A 20,735-nucleotide genomic window follows, 5' to 3' on the forward strand; every position below is an offset into this window, starting at 1 on the left:
TACCTACCTAACAGTCCCCCCTCAAGAGATGGGAGGCCCAATTCTTTGGGAACAGGAGTGTCGAGGTCTTTCTGGCTACTTCCTGCTGAACTGGGATGGCGAGGGCTATTGGGCTTCCCCCCCTTGCTAGTCTCAAGCCTCAGAGTCCTCATAGCAGTGTTCTTCTAAGGGTGATATTTTCTGTGGTCGGCTGTAGTTTTATATCTTTGCTGAACTGGCACTGCATGTTGTAGCTTGTTGACAGGTGTATTGAGTGTCCTCTTCTGTTTTATTCCATGGCTTGGTTCATGAGTAGTGAATCCAGGAGTCATGTCCTGGTACCTTGACTGCCAGCTCTTCTTTTTCCATCCAAGACAAAGCTGCTTCCATCGAGGCACCAGATTTCCTTAGGATTAGTTAGAGGATCTTCCGACAATCCCTCTCGGGGTTTTGTCCAGTGGTCCAAGGTTTCTGCCACATCCAGTTGCACCCTTGGCTCCAGCCCCAGGATGGTTCTCTGTGACAGGCGAGCTGCCTGGAGCGGGCTCCATGACATTTCTTTCATGCACTCTCCTGTTTGGTGTGGTATTTCAATCTTGTCCTGTTGATTGAATTCAGCCAGATCATATCATCTTATGAGTTAGATGCAGAGGCTATGTGCTAGTTGCTAATAATAATTTGGCTACCTGAAACACACATGTATAGCTCCTTCTGCAGAAGTTAAAAGTACTCCAAAGTTAGTCACTCCAGGCTCAGACATTCACTATTGCTTAATGTCTTAATAAAAAATATCAACTCTCAACTCCCTGTCAGCTAAAAATAACAGTAGATTCACAGTCTCCTCTATCAATATTTTTCAAGGTTAACTCCACGAAAGAAGAAATAGCAAAGGTTTGCTTAAGCCAAGATTTCAGGAGCATTTAGGCGAGGGCAGGAGAAGGTAAAGTGCTGAAAGAGGCAAAAAGTTATTTATATCTTTATCATGGCATTCTTTTCAAAATATGTAAAAAGAGTTTAAAATGATTTTGAATGAATTTCCAGCATGCCCAACACTATTCTGGATGACAGTATTCAACAAAAAGTTGTTTGTAAAATCTGCTTATTTAGAATCTTATTTAGGTTTATCCAAGTGAATGCTGAAAATATGGAGTTCATAATGAGAAGACCTGGGTTAAAGGCTGAGTGATTTACTAGCTAAGTGACCCTGAACCAACAATTTCACTTCTGAAGCCTTGCTCTGCCTCCCTCATGGGGATAATTTACAGGTCAAACGAGATAGGCATATGCAAATAACCCTCAGTGAAAAGCTCTAGGCAAACATGTGATCATTATTTAAGAGGATGATTCTACTATTTATTTATTTATTTTTGGCTGTGCTGTGTGGTTTGCAGAATCTTAATTCCTCAACTCGGGATTGAACCTGAGGCCTGGCAGTGAAAGTGCTCAGTCCCAGCCACTGGCCAGGGAATTCCCTAAGAGGATGACTCTTAGGTGGAGATCTGTGTTAAAAATCACCTAGGAAGCCTTCTCGCAGCCTGTTGGTTTCCTTATCTGTAAAGTGAGATCATAATAACTAGTTTACTGGTTTAAGAGGAATAAAAGGGTAATATATGTAAAGGTACTTAAGTCTTATTCCCAGCACTTAATAGAGACTCAAAAAATGTTTAGGCATATATTTATCTAGTTTTAAGAAGTGCACAATAGCACACAGCCAAATGTTTACCCTGAAGTTGCATTTTTCACTGAATACCGTTGCAGTGTCAATAAGCAGTCCATTCTGGTGACAAGGGCAGGATATAAATCTAGTTTAATGCTCCACTTTTATTTCTACTTGCTTATATACTGTGAGAAAAACAGTGAGGGTCCTTCTATTTCTTCACCTTGACTCTGCTTTTTGCTTCTTCCAAAGGAGACTAAGTTTCAAATGGATGTAGTTAAAGTCCTTTGCATAGTTCTTGTATGTTCTTTCAAGAAAAATATGGTCCTTCAGGGTTATTTTTAAAGTGTCAATAGCTGGTTACTTTACTCATGGAGTAAAGACTGATTTGACATCACTGGAAGTTAGAAGGAGAAAGTAAATTTCCAGGTTTGTTTTCAAACCTTTTCAGGTAGTGAATAGGCAAATCAATGAGAAACTGGAGGAACATTTAGTGAATGGCGATAGTAATCAGGCAAGATGATTACAAACAAGGGTTGTTTTTTTTTTTTTAAATCAAACTGCCTTGGTTTGAGTTCTAGCTTTATCACTTTCTGAATGTGTGATCATGAGCAACTTAAATCTTTCTAAGCTGGCTTCTTTATCTGCAATTGAAAATTAAAATGAAATATACCTCACAAGTTTGTTTTTTAATGAAAATTAAGATACATAATACATGCAAATGCTCAGCAAGCATGCTATAAAGCTAGCAGTGCTAATGATTAATAGAAAAGGAACAAATAGTTTTTGATGTGGTTTAAACATTTAACACTAAATAATTCAAACAATGTGTTAAAACATGATCATCCATCACTGATTACAGTTATGAACATAGGAAAAAAGAAATTTTGAGTTAGTCTTTTAGCAGAAAGAAAGAGAAAAAAATGGGTTATTATGAAAAGAGGTATTGGTAATTAAAGGGAAAACACTTCCTTCCAATACACCACAGATATAGTTTATCTGACATATATTGTACACAATTCAAGTGACCATCCAGAGGAAGAAAACAAGAGTGGAAAGCGGGGAGAGGGAGGGAGTAAGGAAGGAAGGGAGGATGGAAGGAAGGAAAGGATAAAAGGAGAAAAAAGACAGGAAGGAAAGAAGAAAGAAACTGAAATCAGAGAGGTCCAGAGAAAGGTAAAAGTTATGATAGAAAGGGGAGGAGTTTGCCATAGGGCAGACTGAAACAATTAGGTTAGAAATATGGAAGTTAAAAAAGGATATATTGGACAGTTCTATAATTCAAAGATCTGGATAAATCTTGGAAAAAGCAGGATATTCTCCACCCTGGAACTTGAAAGAGATACACTGATAAGTACTCTAAGAAGATATTATTTTAGTACTGCATTTCCCTTTCCTAGGTGGTATTCGTAGACCCAGCTAGACATCAGGAGACCCAAGAGTATAACAGCCATTCTGTTTACTTTGCATACACTTGAAATTTTTTTCTAATAAAATGTTTTTAAAATAAAAAAAGTATAATGGGCCACACTTCTCATCAGATTAATTTAAAAGGATACAAGGTCAAGAAAAAGAGAATGTGAACAGCACAGTCACAGGCTTTTGTTTTCGCTGGGGATGCTCATGGTAGTCTCAGGGTTGGTCTTTGGACCCTTAAATGATAGTGCCTATGTGAGAGAAAGAGACTACAATGGGCAGATCCAACAGCCGCCCAAGCTGAGAAGCCAGATACCAAATAGAAACCAATGCCCCTTGTGACACTCAAGGTCCCTGAAAAGGACATGCCTGGCTGTGAGTTTTTTTTTCACTCAGAGAAGCCCAAAGCTATAGTCCTTCTACCCCAGACTCAACTTACAACCAAATGTCATGAGCAATACACTATTAGGAGGGGTAAGAAAGGCTCTGCTTTTCCTACCCAGAAACTCTCCTTTCTGGATAGTTTCTTTGAGAACTGGGATCAGAGAAGGACTGCACTTCCCAGAGACTCTCTCTGTAGACTCTACTTTTTCCATGGAGGTAAAGGTCTCTAGGTGCTTTGGTTTTCTCATCAAAGCAGACACTAACATGCATTCTTGGACTGTAAACTAGACCACCCAGTTGTCAAAAAGAATCTAGCCGACAGAAAAAGGTAGGAATAAGCTGTGATGGATGTCTCGTGGCCAACCATTTGTTTCATGATCTTATTAACAATACTTGCCAATTTTAAAAGGAGATGCTCTTCTGGTTAAACCCAGACTTAACAAGAAGGACATGGGGCCAGAGAAGAAATATTTGAGAAGTGGCCTGAGGATGCTATCACATATCCTAAATATCAGTGTATCTACATACCTATTCATAATGGTGAGAATTTAATTACAGACCTTAAATGTCAAGTCTAACTTTAAGATATAACCATGCTCATCTGAAATGATGTTTCTGCTTTATTCTAACTTCAAAGATGACAATGGTACTCAGCTGCCCCAGTTTTGTTAATGAAATCTAAATAATACTGATAGTAGTCCAGGAAAATGACAAGGGTATGAATGGCAAAATAACTTGCTATAGCTGCAATTGTTAGGTATATAGTTGAGGCAGCTTAAGGCAAGTCCATGAAAACACTAACTAAACTGACAGTGGAGAGTTTTAGTTTTTATTTCTGTTTACCAGCAATCATTACACAGTAGTGATATGGAGCAAATCAATGAACAGAGCTGCAAGAGTATACATAGTGGTAGTTAAACTCAACTAAAGTCACAGAGTAATTGTGTGGATTCCAGAGTATTTAGCAACTCACAGAACTTATGTGTTAAGAGTCTCGAATGGGAGCTTGGTTATAGTTCAAAGCTGGTTTCAATTAAGTACCTAACGGTATATAAGACTCTACTGGGATGAGCAAAAATTAACCTACTTGGCTTATGCAAATGGATAGAACTGTTCTTAAATATCTTAAATGTGATCAGAGTCCATGCGTCCATCTATATATTGCTGTTATCCTGGAAGAAGCCAGGAAGTTTACACCTTAGAGGTCACTCTCACCCTCTTTTCCCCACCCCCAATATTATGCAGTCTCTAACTCAGCTTTTAAAACCCTCACAGATGGATGCACAGACCCCAGGCAGGAGCTTGGAGGACTCTTAATATGAGGAAACTGGGTCTAAGAAATAACACAGTGATACTGACATGAAGGGCCTTGAAAGGAAATGGCCATCTTTCTCATAAAAGTTTCAAAGAGAGGAAACAGCAGGAGACAGAGAAACAACCAGGAAGAAATAATTAAATCAGTATTTGAAAGCTCTGAGCATGAGTCTCTAGACTCAAAGGACCCTCTAAGCGCCAAATACAACTGACCATGGCACAGCAAATCATGAAGTTTCAGGACACAATAACAGAGAGATGCCCAAAGCTTCCCAAGACAACAGTCATATATTAAAAAAAAAAAAAAACCAAAACATTTTCAGACATTAGAAACTAAAAAATTAAAAAACCTATCTCACATATACCCTTTTCCCAAAAAGCTACAGTAGTGTAAGCTCTATCAATCTGAAGCAGTAAACCAAGAAAGAGGACTTCACAGGACCCAAGATCAACCAAGGGGACAGCTGAGGGAAATTCTCAGAAGGTTCTGCACTTGGGCAGGAGAACCAGAGTCCAACCTGGCTGGGGCTGGAAGCAGTTCTCCAAGAAAAGAATAGGGCTGAGAACTGGATGTCTGACTATTCTGAGAGGAGTTTTAAAGTTATGTCAGAAAGTTTGTGTTAGTGACTGGATATTTGCGAAACATAGTGAAGAAAGGCCTAACAACATAACTAGAACAAATAAAAGAATCTACACAAAGATAAATAACTTAGAAAAACTGGCAAAAGAGTTGCCTAGGTGTCACAAGAGGAAACCCAAATGAAAACCACAATGAGGTGCTATTACAAAACTGACAAAACTAAGGTTCACGAGGCTGTGAGGTAACAGGAATTCTACATACCACCAGTCAAAGAGTAAAATTGCAGCATCCCAGGTAGCACTAGTGGTAAAGAAATCGCCTGCTGAAGCAGGTTAAACGTAACAGATGCCAGTTTGATCTCTGAGTTGGGAAGATCCCCTGGAGAGGGGAATGGCAGTCCACTCCAGTATTCTTGCCTGCAGTATCCCAAGGACAGAGGAGACTGGGTGGGCTACAATCCACAGGCTTGCATAGAGTCGGACACGACTGAAACAACTTAGCAGAGCGCACATGTAACAAAGGAAATGGTACATGTTATGCAGCAACTTCACTACGAGGTGCACATCCTGGAGGAAGGTATGCACCTGTGCTCAGTCATGATGGAAATAACTGTATGTATTTATACTTGTGCAATAATTATTTAAAATCTTCCCAAATTTAAGTAAATGATATGCAAATAGCTGACTCATTGGAAAAGTCCCCAGTGCTGAGAGAGATTGAGGGCAGAAGGAGAAGAGGGCATCAGAGAATGAGATGGCTGGATGACATCACCGATGCAATAAACATGAACTTGGGCAAACTTCGGGAGATGGTAAGGGACAGGCAGGACTGGCATGCTGCAGTTCATGGGGCTGCAAAGAGTCAGACACGATTGGATGACTGAACAACAACAAATATAAGTAAAACAAGGACAGGAATGGTAGCTCTCCAGCTTCCTCTTGTGTATAGCAACTGTGAACCTGATGAGCTATACAACAAATATCTGTGGAATCAAATCAAACTGGGAAACATTAATATAGCAATAGAAGGCTTAGGAGAAAAGTCTTTTTAAAAAGAACAGGAAGGGAAGGTTCACAGAACTGTGAAAAATGTTCAATCACACTAATTATGAAAGAAATAAAAATTAAAAACAATAATAACATTTTAATACAAACTAGCAAATGCTAAAATAAATATAATACTCAAAGCTATAAAAGTATAGTGAGGTAGATTCTCTTGATGTATGAGATGATGCACAGATACATTAGATACAACATCCAGACAGCAATTTGACATGGGGTGAATCTTGAAAATACAGACACCTCTCACAGTAAATTCCAGTTTAAGACTACACTAACAGCAGAACTAAAAAAGGTGAGCTATACTTTATTTAGAAGCTGTTAATTATGAATTAATTACAAATATTAGAAACAATCAAATAAGCAATAATGGGGTAAGGGTTAACATATTTTAGGATCTCCATAATACAGGTTAATGTTGTTTGGTCGCTAAATTGTGTCTGACTCTCTGTGACCTCGTGAACTGTAGCATGCTCCTCTGTCTTCCATAATCTCCCAGAGTTTGCTCATATTTATGTCCATTGAGTGGTGATACTATCCAACCATCTCTCTCTCAACTGCCCCCTTCTCCTTCTGCCTTTCCGGCATCAGGGTCTTTTCCAAAGAGTCGTCTCTTCTCATCAGGTGGCCAAAGTATTGTAACTTCAGCTTCAGTAACAGTCCTTACAACGAGTATTCAGGGTTCATCTCCTTTAGGATAGACTGGTTTGATCTCCTCACAGTCCAAAGGACTCTCGAGTTATCTCCAGCATCACAATTTGAAAGCATCAATTCTTCTGTGCTCAGACTTCTTTATGGTCCAACTCTCACATCTGTACATGACTACCAGAAAAACCACAGCTTTGACTACAAGGACCTCTGTCAGCAAACTGATATACTGTCTAGGTTTGTCATAGCTTTCCTTCCAAAGAGCAAGTGTCTTTTAACTTCATGACTGTGGACGCTGTTTGCAGTGATTTTGGAGCCCAAGAAAATTAAATCTGTCACTGTCTCTACTTTCCCCCCATCTATTTGCCATGAAGAGATGGGACCAGGTGCCACAATCTTAGTTTTTTGAATGCTGAGTTTTAAGCCAGGTTTTTCACTCTCCTCTTTCACCCTCATCAAGAAGCTCTTTAGTTCCTCTCTGCTTTCTGTCATTAGAGTGGTATCAACTGTATATCTGAGGTTGTTGATATTTCTCCTGGCAACCTTGATTCCAGCTTGTGATTCATCCAGCCCCGCATTTCACATGATGTACTCAGCATAGAAGTTTAATAGGCAGGATGACAATATACGGTCTTGTCATACTCTTTTCCCAATTCCGAACCATTCAATTGGTCCATGTCTAGTTCTAACTGTTGCTTCTTGACCCACATACAAGTTTCTCAGGAGGCAGGTAAGGCGGTCTGGTATTTCCAACTCTTTAAGAATTTTCCACAATTTGTTATGATCCACATAGAGGCTTCAGGGTAGTCAATGAAAAAGAAGTAGATGTTTTACTGGAACTCCCTTGTTTTCTCCATGATCCAATGAATGTTGGCAATTTGATCTCTGGTTCCTCTGTCTTCTCTAAATCCATTTTGTACATCTGGAAGTTCCCGGTTCACATACTGCTGAAGCAAACTGAAGGATTTTGAGCATTACCTTGCTAGCATGTGAAATGAGCACAAGTGCACGGGAGTTTGAACATTCTCTGGCATTGCCCTTCTTTGGGATTGGAATGAAAATTGATCTTTTCCAATCCTGTGGCCACTGCTGAGTTTTCCTAACTTGCTGACATATTGATTTTAATGGCATCATCTTTTAGGATTTGAAATGGCTCAGCTGGAATTTTGCCACTTAAGGTCCACTTGACTTCACATTCCAGGATGTCCAGCTCCAGGGGAGTGACCACACTAACGTGGTTAACCAGGTCAGTAAGACGTTTTTTGTATAGTTCTAATGTGTACTCCTGCCACTTTTTAATCTCTTCTGTTTCTGTTAGGTCCTTACCATTTCTGTCCTTTGTCATGTCTATCCTTGCATGAAATATCTCTTGATATCTCCAATTTTCTTGAAGAGATTTCTAGTGTTTCCCCTTCTATTGTTTTCCTCTATTTCTTTGCACTGTTCACTTAACAAGGCTTTCTTATCTCTCCTTTTTATTTTCTGGAACTCTGCATTCAGTTGGTATTATCTTTTCCTTTCTCCTTTGCCTTTTGCTTACCTTCTTTCCTAAATTGTAAAGCTTCCTCAGACAACCACTTTGCCTTCTTGCATTTCTTTTTCTTTGGGACAGTTTTGGTCACTGGTTCCCATACAATGTTACAAATCTCCATAACACTGTAGTTCTTCAGGCACTTTGTCTACCAGATCTAATCCCTTAAATCTACTCACCATCTTCACTATATAATCATAAAGGATTTGATTTAGGTCATACCTGAATGGGCTAGTGGTTTTCCCTCCTTTGTTCAATTTAAACCTGAATTTTTCAATAAGGAGCTCATGATCTCAGCCACACTCAGCTCTAGGTCTTATTTTGCTGACTGCATAGAGCTTCTCCATCTTTGGCTGCAAAGTATAATCAATCTGATTTCGGTATTGATCATCTGGTCATGTCCACATGTAGAGTTGTCTCTTGGGTTGATGGCAAAGTGTGTTTGCTATGACCAGTGTGTTCACCTGACAAAACTCTGCTGGCCTTTGCCTTGCTTCATTTTGTACCCTAAGGCCAAACTTGCCTGTATCTCAGGCATCTCTCTTTTTTTTTTTCATTTATTTTTATTAGTTGGAGGCTAATTACTTTACAATATTGTAGTGGGTTTTGTCATACATTGACATGAATCAGCCATGGAGTTACATGTACTCCCCATCCCGATCCCCCCTCCCACCTCCCTCTCCACCCGATTCCTCTGGGTCTTCCCAGTGCACCAGGCCGGAGCACTTGTCTCATGCATCCCACCTGGGCTGGTGATCTGTTTTCTCAGGCATCTCTTGACTTCCTACTTTTGCATTGCGATCCTCTATGATGAAAAGGGCATATTTTTTTGGTGTTACTCCTAAAATTGTTGTAGGTCTTCATAGAACCAGTCAGTTTCAGCTTCTTCAGCATCAGTGGTTGGGGCACAGTCTTAGATTACTGTGACGTTGAATGGTTTGCCTTGGAAATGAACTGAGATCATTCTATTGTTTTTGAGGTTGCACCCAAGTACTGCATTTCACTCTTTTGTTAACTATGAGGGCTACTCCATTTCTTCTGAGGGATTCTTGCCCACAGTAGTAGATATAACAGTCATTTGAATTAAATTCACGCATTCCCATCCATTTTAGTTCACTGATTCCTAAGATGTCAATGTCCATTCTTGTTATCTCCTGCTTGATCACATCCAATTTACCTTGATTCATGAACCTAACATTTCAGGTTTCTAAGAAATACTATTCTTTACAGCATTGGACTTTACTTCCCCCATCAGACACATCTACAACTGAGGGTCGTTTCCACTTTGGCCCAGCCGCTTCCTTCTTTCTGAAGCTGTTAGTAATTGCCCTCCACTCTACCCCAGAAGCATACTGGACACCTTCCGACCTGCAGGGCTCAGCTTCTGGTGTCAAATCTTCTTGCCCTTTCATATCTCCATTTCATTTCTCCAGCAAGAATACTGGAGTGGGTTGCCATTTCCTCTTCCAGTGGACCGCGTTTTGTCAGAACTCTGTACTATGACCTGTCTGTCTTGGGTGGCCTGGCACAGCATGGCTCATAGCTTCATTGAGTTATGCAAGCCCCTCTGACATGCCATGACAAGGCTGTGATCCATGAAATAGAAGTTATAGTTATTAAAATGTGAAATTTTCAAAGAATTAATATCACAAGAAAATGTGTTAAGTAAAAATGGTAGAATCCAGAACTATTAAGATATAAAATATGATCTCAATTCTCCTAAAAACATATGTGCATGTACATATACATGTCTGTATATAATACATACACACACATGTGGAAAGTGACAATTGTTAGAATAGATGGCAAATACCGTTAACGTTCAAGAGACTATTGTAGGTTTTTTTTTAAATCAAGTTTTGTTAAACTTTCTCTACTTTTATGTTTAAAAAAGAATCATAATAAAAATCTCCATTTACACTTACCAGATCAATATTTTGCATGATATCCTGAAATGAAGGATGAGTTCGAAATTGTTCAAAGAGATCTCGTTTGTAAAGAAGTGCATACACCAAGTTTGGATTGTGATGAAGAGAATTTGTCAGGCAAGAGTTGATGATCTCTAACATCATTCGAATCACCTCTTCAATGACATTTAGGTCTTGTGCCTGATAAAGAAAGAAAATCCCCATAAGAGTCAGTATTTTCCTCCTTGACACAGAATTAATTAGAATGAGGGCAACTGCTTTACAACTATAACAGCACTGGAACGATCATGCACAAGAACTGTTTAAGATTATTTTTGTCAAGAATTTTTAGAATTAAGTTTATCAGTTACTAAAGGATTTGAGTTATACTTTTGAACTAAATATGGTGATAATCATAAATTTCACATTAATAAATTATAATTGCCAATCTAGAAGAAAATTCGGAGTTTTGATCAATAGATCCTAATTTGTACTCTTATCAAGGTACCTCCCTGAATCACTAAACTTGCACAGTATAGAGTGGTGGTAGGGTCTTATCAATGCCAAGAAGAGTTTCTAATTCAGAATATGACCTCACTCTTTGGCACTGTCATTTGAACGTTCATATTTACAGATAAACAGCCTAATGTTTTGTTTCTGTTTCCTGAGAGTTAATAGTCTTTGGGAATCTGAACTTGAAATAGTTAATAAGAGCAAAATTCAAAGTAAGTAATCAACACATCTCTTGAAAGAACAATGGAAGGAAAAAATACAGGTGAATATGACACTTTCCTGCTTCTTTTGAGTTTTCTAAATTATGTTTGACAGTTGGGGCAAAAATTGTAACACTGATGTGGTTCTCAATGGATGCAAAGGAACACCTAAGACAATTACATTATAAACCAGGGAGAGCAAAGGAATTTAAAGAGAGGATACTTTCTACCTCTCATTTGAATTGGGACAATGTCAACACTACTAGATGTGGCAAGTTATGTAAGTTATGTATGTAAAGTGTCTAGAGCAAATCCATACAAAGAGATTTCAATAATTAAAATCTGAACAACTGGACAAAAAAATACACGATGAAACTATATGCTATCTACAAGAAACTTCAAATGTAACTCACTTTAAATAAAGTTAGACTGAAGGTAAAAGAATGGAAAAAGTTATAACATGAACTATTAATCAAAATACAGTAGGAATGGCCATATTATTATTAGGTAAAATACACTTCACATCTAAGACTGCATGGCCTACAAAATAAAAAATATTTACTATCTGGACTCTGATGGAAAAGTTTACTATCCTGATCTAGCAGACAAAAAGGTATACTTATTTCCATACAATTTACCTCCACCTGTACTGCTTTAAGAACAATGTCCAGCAACAAATCAACATTTACGGGACAGGAAAAAAGGAAAGTAAAAACAATGTCCAAGGGATAAAGTGGCCCATGGATAAGAAACACCTGCCAATACAGGAGACATGGGTTCTAGCATGTGGGAGATCCCAGCATACCGCGGAGGAGCAGCTAAGCCTGCGTGCCACACCTTCTGAGCCCGCACTCTAGAGCCTGTGAGCTGCAACTACTGAAGCCCACGTGCTCTTCAGCCCTGCTCCATAACAAGAGAAGGTGGAGAACAGCCTCTGCTCACCGCAACTAGAGAAAACCTGTGCGCAATAACGAAGACCCACTGTAATCAATCAATCAATAAAAATAGATAAAATACTGCTATTTACCTCCTGAACAAGATCAAAGGAGGTTAATACACTTTTAACTTCTTGAACAGCAAGGTGCTGACCCCCTTCTTCCCTGTTTTGTTACAGTTGCTTAGGTTTTTAATTTCATGTTTTTTTAAAAAAAAACAAATGGTTTTTTAAAAAATCAGTACTCAAAAAAGGCCAGTTTTCATTGCAATCTCAAAGGGCAATGCCAAATAATGTTCAAACTACCGCACGACTGCACTCACTTCACATGCTAGCAATGTAATGCTCAACATCCTTCGAGCTAGCTTCAATAGCATGTAAACCGAGAACTTCCAGACGTACAAGCTGGATTTAGAAAAGGCAGAGGAACCAGGGGTCAAATTGCCAACATCCACTGGATCATAGAAAAAGCAAGATAATTCCAGAAAAACATCTACCTCTGCTTCACTGACTACACTGAGGCCTCTGACTGTAGAGATCACAACAAACTGGAAAATTCTTCAGAGATGGGAATACCAGGCCACCTTACTTGTCTCCTGAGAAATTTGCATGCAGGTTAAGAAGCAACAGTTAGAACTGGACATGAAACAACAAACTGGTTCAAAATTGGGAAAGGAGTCTGTCAAGGCTGTATACTGTCATCCTGCTTATTTAACTTATATGCAGAGTAAATCATGTGAAATGCTGGGCTGGATGAAGCACAAGCTGGAATCGAGATTGCAGGGAGAAATATCAATAACCTCAGATATGTAGATGATACCACCCTTACGGCAGAAAGCGAAGAGGAACTAAAGAGCCCCTTAATGAAAGTGAAAGAGGAGAGTTAAAAATCCGGCTTAAAACTCAACATTTGAAAAACGAAGATCATGGCATCCAGTCTCATCACTTCATGGCAAATACATGGGGGAAAAATGGAAACAGTGACAGACTTTATTTTCTTGGGATCCAAAATCACTGTGGACAGTGACCGCAGCCATGAAATTAAAATACGCTTGCTCTTTGGAAGAAAAGCTATGACAAACCTAGACAACATATTAAGAAACAGAGACATTACTTTGCCTACAAAGGTCCATACAGTTGAAGCTGTGGTTTTTCCAGTAGTCATGTATGGATGTGAGAGCTGGACAATAAAAAAGTCTGAGCACTGAAGAACTGATGCTTTAGAACTGTGGCGCTGGAGAAAACTCTTAAGAGTCTCTTGGAAAGCAAGGAGATCAAACCAGTCAATCCTAAAGGAAATCGATCCTGAATATTCACTGGAAGGACTGATGCTGAAACTCCAATACTTTGGCCATCTGATGTGAAGAGCCAACTCATTGGAAAAGACCTTGATGCTGGGACAGATTGAAGGCAGAAGGAGAAGGGGATGACAGAGGATGAGATGGTTGGATGGCATCACTGACTCGATGAACATGAGTTTGAACAAACTTCGGGAGATGGTGAAGGACAGGGAAGCTTGGCGTGCTGCAGTCCATTGGGTCACAAAGAGTCGGACAGGACTGAGAGAACAAAAGTCAGAGGTTGACTAACTTTACATATGGATTTCAGTGCACACCACTGATTCTTGCATTCTGCTTCTCTACAGGTAAACTTCTCTTCTATTTGAAGTACATCCTTTAATAGTGCTTTCAATGAAGTCTATAGATAATAAACTTTCAGTCCTAGTGTGGTTGAAATATGTCTTTATTTTACATTCACCCTTATAGTTTATCTGGGTACAGAATTAGTTACTTCCCTACACACTTTAAAGATACTTGTTCACTTTATTCTGGCATCTGTTTTTGGCTTTGAGCAGTTCATCACACAAACCTAACTATTGTTGCCCTGTGGAAAAGCTCTGTGGTAGCTTTTAAGGTTTACTTTTCATTCTTTAACACTCTTGACTTTCACAACCATATGTTTCAGTTTTGATTTATCTTCATTTATCCTGCTTAGTATTCAGAGTGTTCTTTCCATCTGACAATCTAGTCTCTTCCATAAAGATAATTTGGATAATTTTTTCTCATTATCTTACAATTTACTGTCTTTGATACTGTCCAGTTTAGAATTTGTCTACTGAGCTTTCAAATCCAATGACTATATTTTTCATTCTAAGCTTTCTAATGAAATAGTTCTGAGTCATGTTCTTGTTTCATTTCTCCCTGTTTTTATTTTATATTTATTTATTCTTCTCAATAAATAATATATCCTTCATTTATCTTTGAGAATATTAAAAATACTTAAGAGTATTTTTAAAATTAGCCTATTAATTTTTGCTTCTCTTTGGATAAACTTACCTTAAGCATGATCATGACTATGTTGGCTGTTTTTCTTAGTATTAAGTTAGATTTCAGCATGTATTTTGGACTTTTAGTTATTTAGGCTCACTAAGTATGGCTTAATCCCCCCAAGCCTACAGGTCATGCAGAGCTTTCTAGAGCTCTCAGTCTGAAACGAGGTCTCATCGCTGGTTTATCAGGGCTGCTGCCCTGCAATCACATTAAAGGCAGGATAAGCAAGGTCTGTCACCAGGCCACATCCCCTCACAATAGGCTCAAGATTCCAGGGTGAGGCTGGTTCTGGGTCTTCCCACCTCCCTAGACACAGAACTGGGTCATTATCAGTGCCTCTATTCAGGCTCTTTTCAGTAAGCGATCTATTCTCCTTCTTCCTTTCCAGCAGGGAACCCGGCACTAGCGTGCTGCCTCCCGAGGGCCCGAGTGCTGCGCCTGCCTCGCAGCAGCTGAGCTTCCAGCCACTCCTGCCTCCTTCCAGACGAGAAGCTTAGCAGCCTCACAGCTTCAGACCCTGCTATCTGCTTCGAGCGCTTTTTCTATTTCTCATTGATCAAGAAGTTCTCTGTCTCATTTTAGGGTGTGGCTATGTGGTTTCAAGGTTTTTTTCTAGTTATGGTTCATCTATTACTTTTATGTGTTTGGAGCAAAGAAAAGGGATTTGCCTTCATATTGGGAACTGACAACATAATCGTGACTATAGTTCTCTCAACTGTATTTTCATCTTACATTGCTACTTGAATTAGAAGAAGAGGAGGAAGGAACTTTGAGTTCAGAATTTCCTCTGAAATTTCTCTCATCTAAGAGCAACCCAGTGAGATGGTATAACTATCATAGTAATACAAATCAAAACATTGGCTTTCTGCAGAATTTCATGTTCCTAAGTATTTTGTACCAATTTATGTTACATATAACATATGTTACATATGTTATATGTAATATATTAGGCCCCTTAAGTCCTAATATATTAAACTTAAATATAAAAAATTAATTACCTATTGATAGCTTATACTTTCTGCTTTCAAACAAACATTGATAATTTATTCTCGATGTTTTATTAAGTAATTTGCTGCAACAAACAGGATAATATATTCAATCCCCAAACAGGTATCTGCTCATTTAAACCCAAACCAAACTACTGATCATTTATTTTATCCCCAAGTCAGGTAAAGTATAAACTACCTCAGTAAGTATACTCCACATTAGGTTTAACTTACATTCATCAGTCTGACTGAGGCTCCTTAGAAGTTATACCAAGTCTCTTATACTTAAAGGAATTACTAGGTAGTTTACTTCTTTGTTTACTGTTTCTGTGACAAGTTCTAATTCTAATGCTATCTTTCAAAGATTATTTTCAGCTGCAGATTTATAAATTAAATGTCAAGAACATAAAGTTTTTTCTGTCATTACTAAAATTGACTGAAAATATAATCAAAGGAGCTAGAGCAAAGACATTTTATACAATATCATATTTTTTCATATTGTCACTCACACTAGAAAGCATACTAGTGCTTTACAAAACAAAAAAGATATTAAATATAATTCAGAAATTAAAAATAAGCTTAAATTAGGGAGTGGTTGATTATAATTTTCTGATAATACCTGTTTTAACATGTAACTCTATAAATCATTTAAATTTTAAATACTATTACGGAAAGAACATAGAGATAACTGCCTTTCCAAACTAGATAAATTAATGCAAATATTATAAGTGCAAAGAATCACATCTCTTAGCTTTAGATATGTGCTAAATCCCACTTTTATTAATTTACAAAACTAGTCCTTTAGGGACTAGTTTTCCTTTATTTATGGAATAAAGTTTCTTAAAAAGACACACTTTCTTTTTTTTAAAAGACACATTTCCAAAAACTAACCAAAATTAGCTTTGTCAGAGATAAAATCAGATGGTTCATTGGTAAAGTAGCAAAATATGGGGAGAATATTGTGTCTTTTTCATTCATGGTATTTACTTTTTAGTACATACAACTTCCATGCCAGGAATGGATCCCACGTCAAACAGACTTTCTTCTCAAAAAGAAAAAAAAAAAAAAAAAAAGAAAAAAAAAAGCCAGGCTTATTTTATTGCAGAAAATCTAAATGTAAATACAAGGGCCTTGAGAAAATGGCCCCCTTTTCAGATGTTTCTGATGGTTTTGTACATGTTGGTAACGAACAGTGAACATGATCTGTGTTGAGTAGTGAATTCACGTCAAACGGACAAGCTGGCAGCTGTGGGAGCACCTTACCCTGTCAACAGCAGTCAGGGCTGCTTCGTTATATAAACTTCCTTTTTCTTTTAAGAGGGAATTTATACAGTTAAATAGTTCCAATTCATTTATTTTTAGTTTCCTTAAGAGAAGCATATGTATCTTGTTTGTATTAGTTTTGGGGGGATTCCAAGAGAGTTGTCTAAATTTCCTGCATTTTCAGCAGAAAATAAAAACCTTCAACAAAATTAATGGGACTTGGCCAAAGTGGGGGAGAGTGGGGCGGAAGCTACAGGCAAGACTCTTTTTTTAAAGTTAACGTGCAAATGGCCTTCAAAGCCAGTCATTCAGTGATGGAGTCTTGCTATCTTTCTGCTGTTAAAATTCACTGGCGCACATTGCTGAAAAGCTTTGTGACCATTGCTATTTCCAGCCAGAACTGGAATTGTCCCAGAATATCAAGATTCTGATAGCAAGAACTAGCTTTCTACTACATGCAGAATTACAGCTGAAGAATAATCCTGCGACCAGAGGAAATGATGTGAAACGTTAATAACATGGCGGGTTGGGGGTGGCGGAGATGGCTGAGCTCTGGCACCACTGTCTTGGGTAAAATGAAGCGGTCGCTTTCTTCATCCCTTGGGCAGGGTCTGAATGTGGCCCGTGAGCCTAAACTAGAATCCTGGGAAGCCTGTTATTTACAGCATGCTTACTGGTGGCGGGAAAGCAAGATAATGGTGACTGCCCGGGGACATGGGTTAACTTTACATGTTTTTGCACACCCGGAAAACGGCCAGAGAACTCCAAAAAAAGGAATGTGCCAACTGAAATCCAGCTAGGCTGCAGCCCCCCACAAGCATCTGCCTTAGCCGGCTACTCATACTGGGCAGCATGTGGGGGTGTGGAACTGTGCTTCTCCCCCCTTCCCCGGCCCTCCCGCTGGCAGAAGAGAGGACGCGCACACGGAGCTCTTTTTAAAACAAGGAAATGTAATTAATTAATTCATTTAGGCCATGCCACGTAGCATGCAGGATCTTAGTTCCCTGACCAGGGATCAAACCCGGGCCCCCTGCATTGGGAGTACAGAGTCTTAATCACTGGACCACTAAAGAAGCCCCTTGAGCTTGGAGTTTTCCATTTTGTTCTTAAAAATACAATGTTTTGGGACTTCCCTGGTGCTCCAGTAGTTAAGAATCCATTTTGCAACGCAGGGCACATGGGTTCTATCCCTGGTCGAGTCACTAAAATCCCACATACTGCAGAGCAACCAAGGCAGAGTGCTACATCTACCAAGTCGGCGTGCTCTGGAGCCCTTGCGCCACACCTGGAGAACCGGAGTGCCACGACAAAAGACCCTTCAGGACACAGCAAAGATGCGGGCGCTGCAACGAAGGCCTGACACAGCCAAATAAATGAATGATTTGTTTTGAAACAGCAATGTTTTATATTAAGGATTAGTACTCATGTCTACTCTTCTCCAAAATACATTGTTTATTATAAAACCAATGGCTTTCCAGATCCTATAAAAAGTAACATCTAAGTAAAATACATCTCTAGGAAGATGTACCGCTTTTTTAAAAATGACTTTGACAGTTGACCGAGTGCTTCCTATCACCCCGCTTTGAGATATGAGTCCCAGCTCCATCCCAATTCTGCCAGTAACTAGGTATGTGACTTTAACCTGAGTCACAGTTCTTTATTTGGGAAAATAAGTGCTTCTGAGATTTTAAAAAATCTCAGAAAATACTGAAAATTCCATAAAAAATGCAGAAAATACTGAATTCAGAGAGCAAATTTTATTAGACTAGCCAAAAATGTTAACTCATAGTAGAAAAAATCTTTACGGTGACCTCAAACTTCAATAAAATTTAGAATTTACTTTAGATTACTGTGGCACCTAAGTGTCACTGTTCATTTAGAAAGGGAAAAAACAAAACAAACTTTGAGAATAAAAATGCACAGAGCTAAGTTCAAAAACAATCAGTCTCTAAACCAGGGAATCTACTGATTCTTCTATAACTCACTTTTTTGCAGTATTTGTTAATTATCTTTGATATTGTTGATGCATAGAAGGGAAATAATTGCTAAACTCTAAGTCAGGAATTTCACATAAACATCAGAGACCTAAGGTGCCTGGTGCTCTTTTTTCATTCTTTCTTGGGGAGAAGGATGGGTGGTGCTAAGAAAGGCAGTAAAGCATCACACATAAGAGAGCTGTAGCTCTGATGTTTAAAAAAAGGGAAAAAGGAAAAACAGAGGTAGCTACAAGTTAATAGAGAGAAGCTCTAACATGGGTTCTTGTCTCAGTTTTGCTATCAACTGGACAAGTCACTTTCTGGGTCTCAAATATAAAACAAAATGGGCTCTTTGGGCAACATAGGGAAGCACTAAGAGACGCAGATTGACTTCTGCTTAGGATGTAGAAAGCGGCAAAGAATGCCATCTCCTACTGTAACAAGGAGGAATATACAGATAATTTAATAATCAAAAGTCTTCTTAAGGCCATCAGAGAACAATTCTGCAAGTCAATCAAGAGAAATGAATTCCCAAGAGGGACAAGCCCTTCTAAGGAAGGAAGGAAGGAAGGAAGGAAGGAAGACAAGCACTCCCTCGCTTTTGGCCAAGAGCAGGCAGAAGAGGTGGTTTCCACAGAAGTGGGTAAGAAAAAACCAGCTACAATTTTAAAGAATTCTTAACTGCTCAGTGTGGTCTAGCGTGTTGGTCTGCAAAGCAAGAGCCTCAGATCCAGTGGAGTCTGCACTCACCAGAAAGTTCTCTTCCACCGGCCTTCACCAGCCGCTCAGGAGCACCTCCACATGGCTCAAGCTTGCAGAAGGTGACCAGCTGCTGCTGCAGGCAGGCACCAGGACTCCCCTCCTTCCCAGACATTCTTCTCAAGCTAAGCAACAGCCTTAAGCTATCGAAGGAGCAAACCCTTTTAGCCTAGAGCACAGGCAAATTTTCACTGTTTCTAGGGGAGAAGTAGGAACAAAACCCAACTGCTCCAGAATGAGAAACAATAACCCTCTTACCCCGAGGACATAGGCAAAGACCCATTCTGGCAGAAGAGACAGAAACAAAAACCTAACACTGGGGGTTGGGACCAGGATCCCACGCCTCTACCAATACCAGGTGGACGTCTACTATCACTGGAGAAGGGGCACTCAACTCCCACTCAAGGCCCGCCACAGATATTAGGCGGTTTGGTTGCCAAGGGGAAGGAGAGGCAGAGATGCTGAGGAAGCCCTACCTCTAAGACCCAGGTGCAACTACGGACTCCCAAGGATTAAGGCTGGACCAGGACAATAGAAAATACTCCTTCTCTTCTCTAACTCCACTACATGGACTGCTGAAAGCAGAGTATGGTAAAGGAATACTGAAAAAACCCCACAAAACACAGACCCATTCTTTAAACACAGGTAACAACTGCTGCGGGAAGCTGAAGTTGGTGGTACAATGAAGATACAAACCCCAAACTCAACTCCAGTCCTAACTAGAAGGATCCAACGCCATACTGGCAGCCTAGCGGCACAGGTGTGCCCTTTTACAGTCATAAACAATTTTTGCTTCAGATTCTGTTTCTATTCAATGCCAGACACAATGTTTGGCATTGAATACAAAATTATAGGACACATAAAATAAGTGATATGACCCATAAGTAAAACAGAACATATGATCTGGTAGATGCTGGGGACTAAGCCTCAAGACAGAGTAGAATGACGTGTGCTCTTCGTCTCCTGTGGGAACACCAAAATCGCTGCTGAACAACCATCAATAGGAGGACATTGGAACCCACCAAAAGAAGATACCCCTTGTCCAAGGACAAAGGTGAAGCTTCAATGAGACAGTAAGAGGGCTGCAATCATGTTTAATCAAACCTCATACCTGCCAGAGACTTTTGGAGGGCACAAACGAAACTTTGTGCACACTAGGACCCAGGAAAGGATCAGTGACCCCCACAAAAGACTGAGCCAGACCTGCCTGTGAATGTTTGAAGGTCTTCTGCGGAGGTGCGGGTCAGCAGTAGCTGCCACAGGGACAGGGGCACGAGTAGCAGCAGTCCTGGGAGGCACA

At 39.4% G+C, this 20,735-nt stretch overlaps 1 protein-coding gene across 4 annotated transcripts in view; it reads right to left on the minus strand.

The window, feature by feature from the left end:
• Positions 1–20,735, minus strand: part of DYM (dymeclin) — a 382,780-nt gene that overhangs the window by 67,834 nt on the left and 294,211 nt on the right. For all 4 annotated transcript variants that reach the window (XM_043889419.1, XM_043889417.1, XM_043889418.1 and 1 more), the window contains one exon: positions 10,493–10,675. In XM_043889419.1, coding sequence (XP_043745354.1) covers positions 10,493–10,675 — 183 coding nt within the window. The remainder of the gene's footprint in view (positions 1–10,492; positions 10,676–20,735) is intronic.

This window comes from Cervus elaphus, chromosome 27 (assembly GCF_910594005.1).
Source record: "Cervus elaphus chromosome 27, mCerEla1.1, whole genome shotgun sequence".
Lineage (NCBI taxonomy): Eukaryota > Metazoa > Chordata > Mammalia > Artiodactyla > Cervidae > Cervus > Cervus elaphus.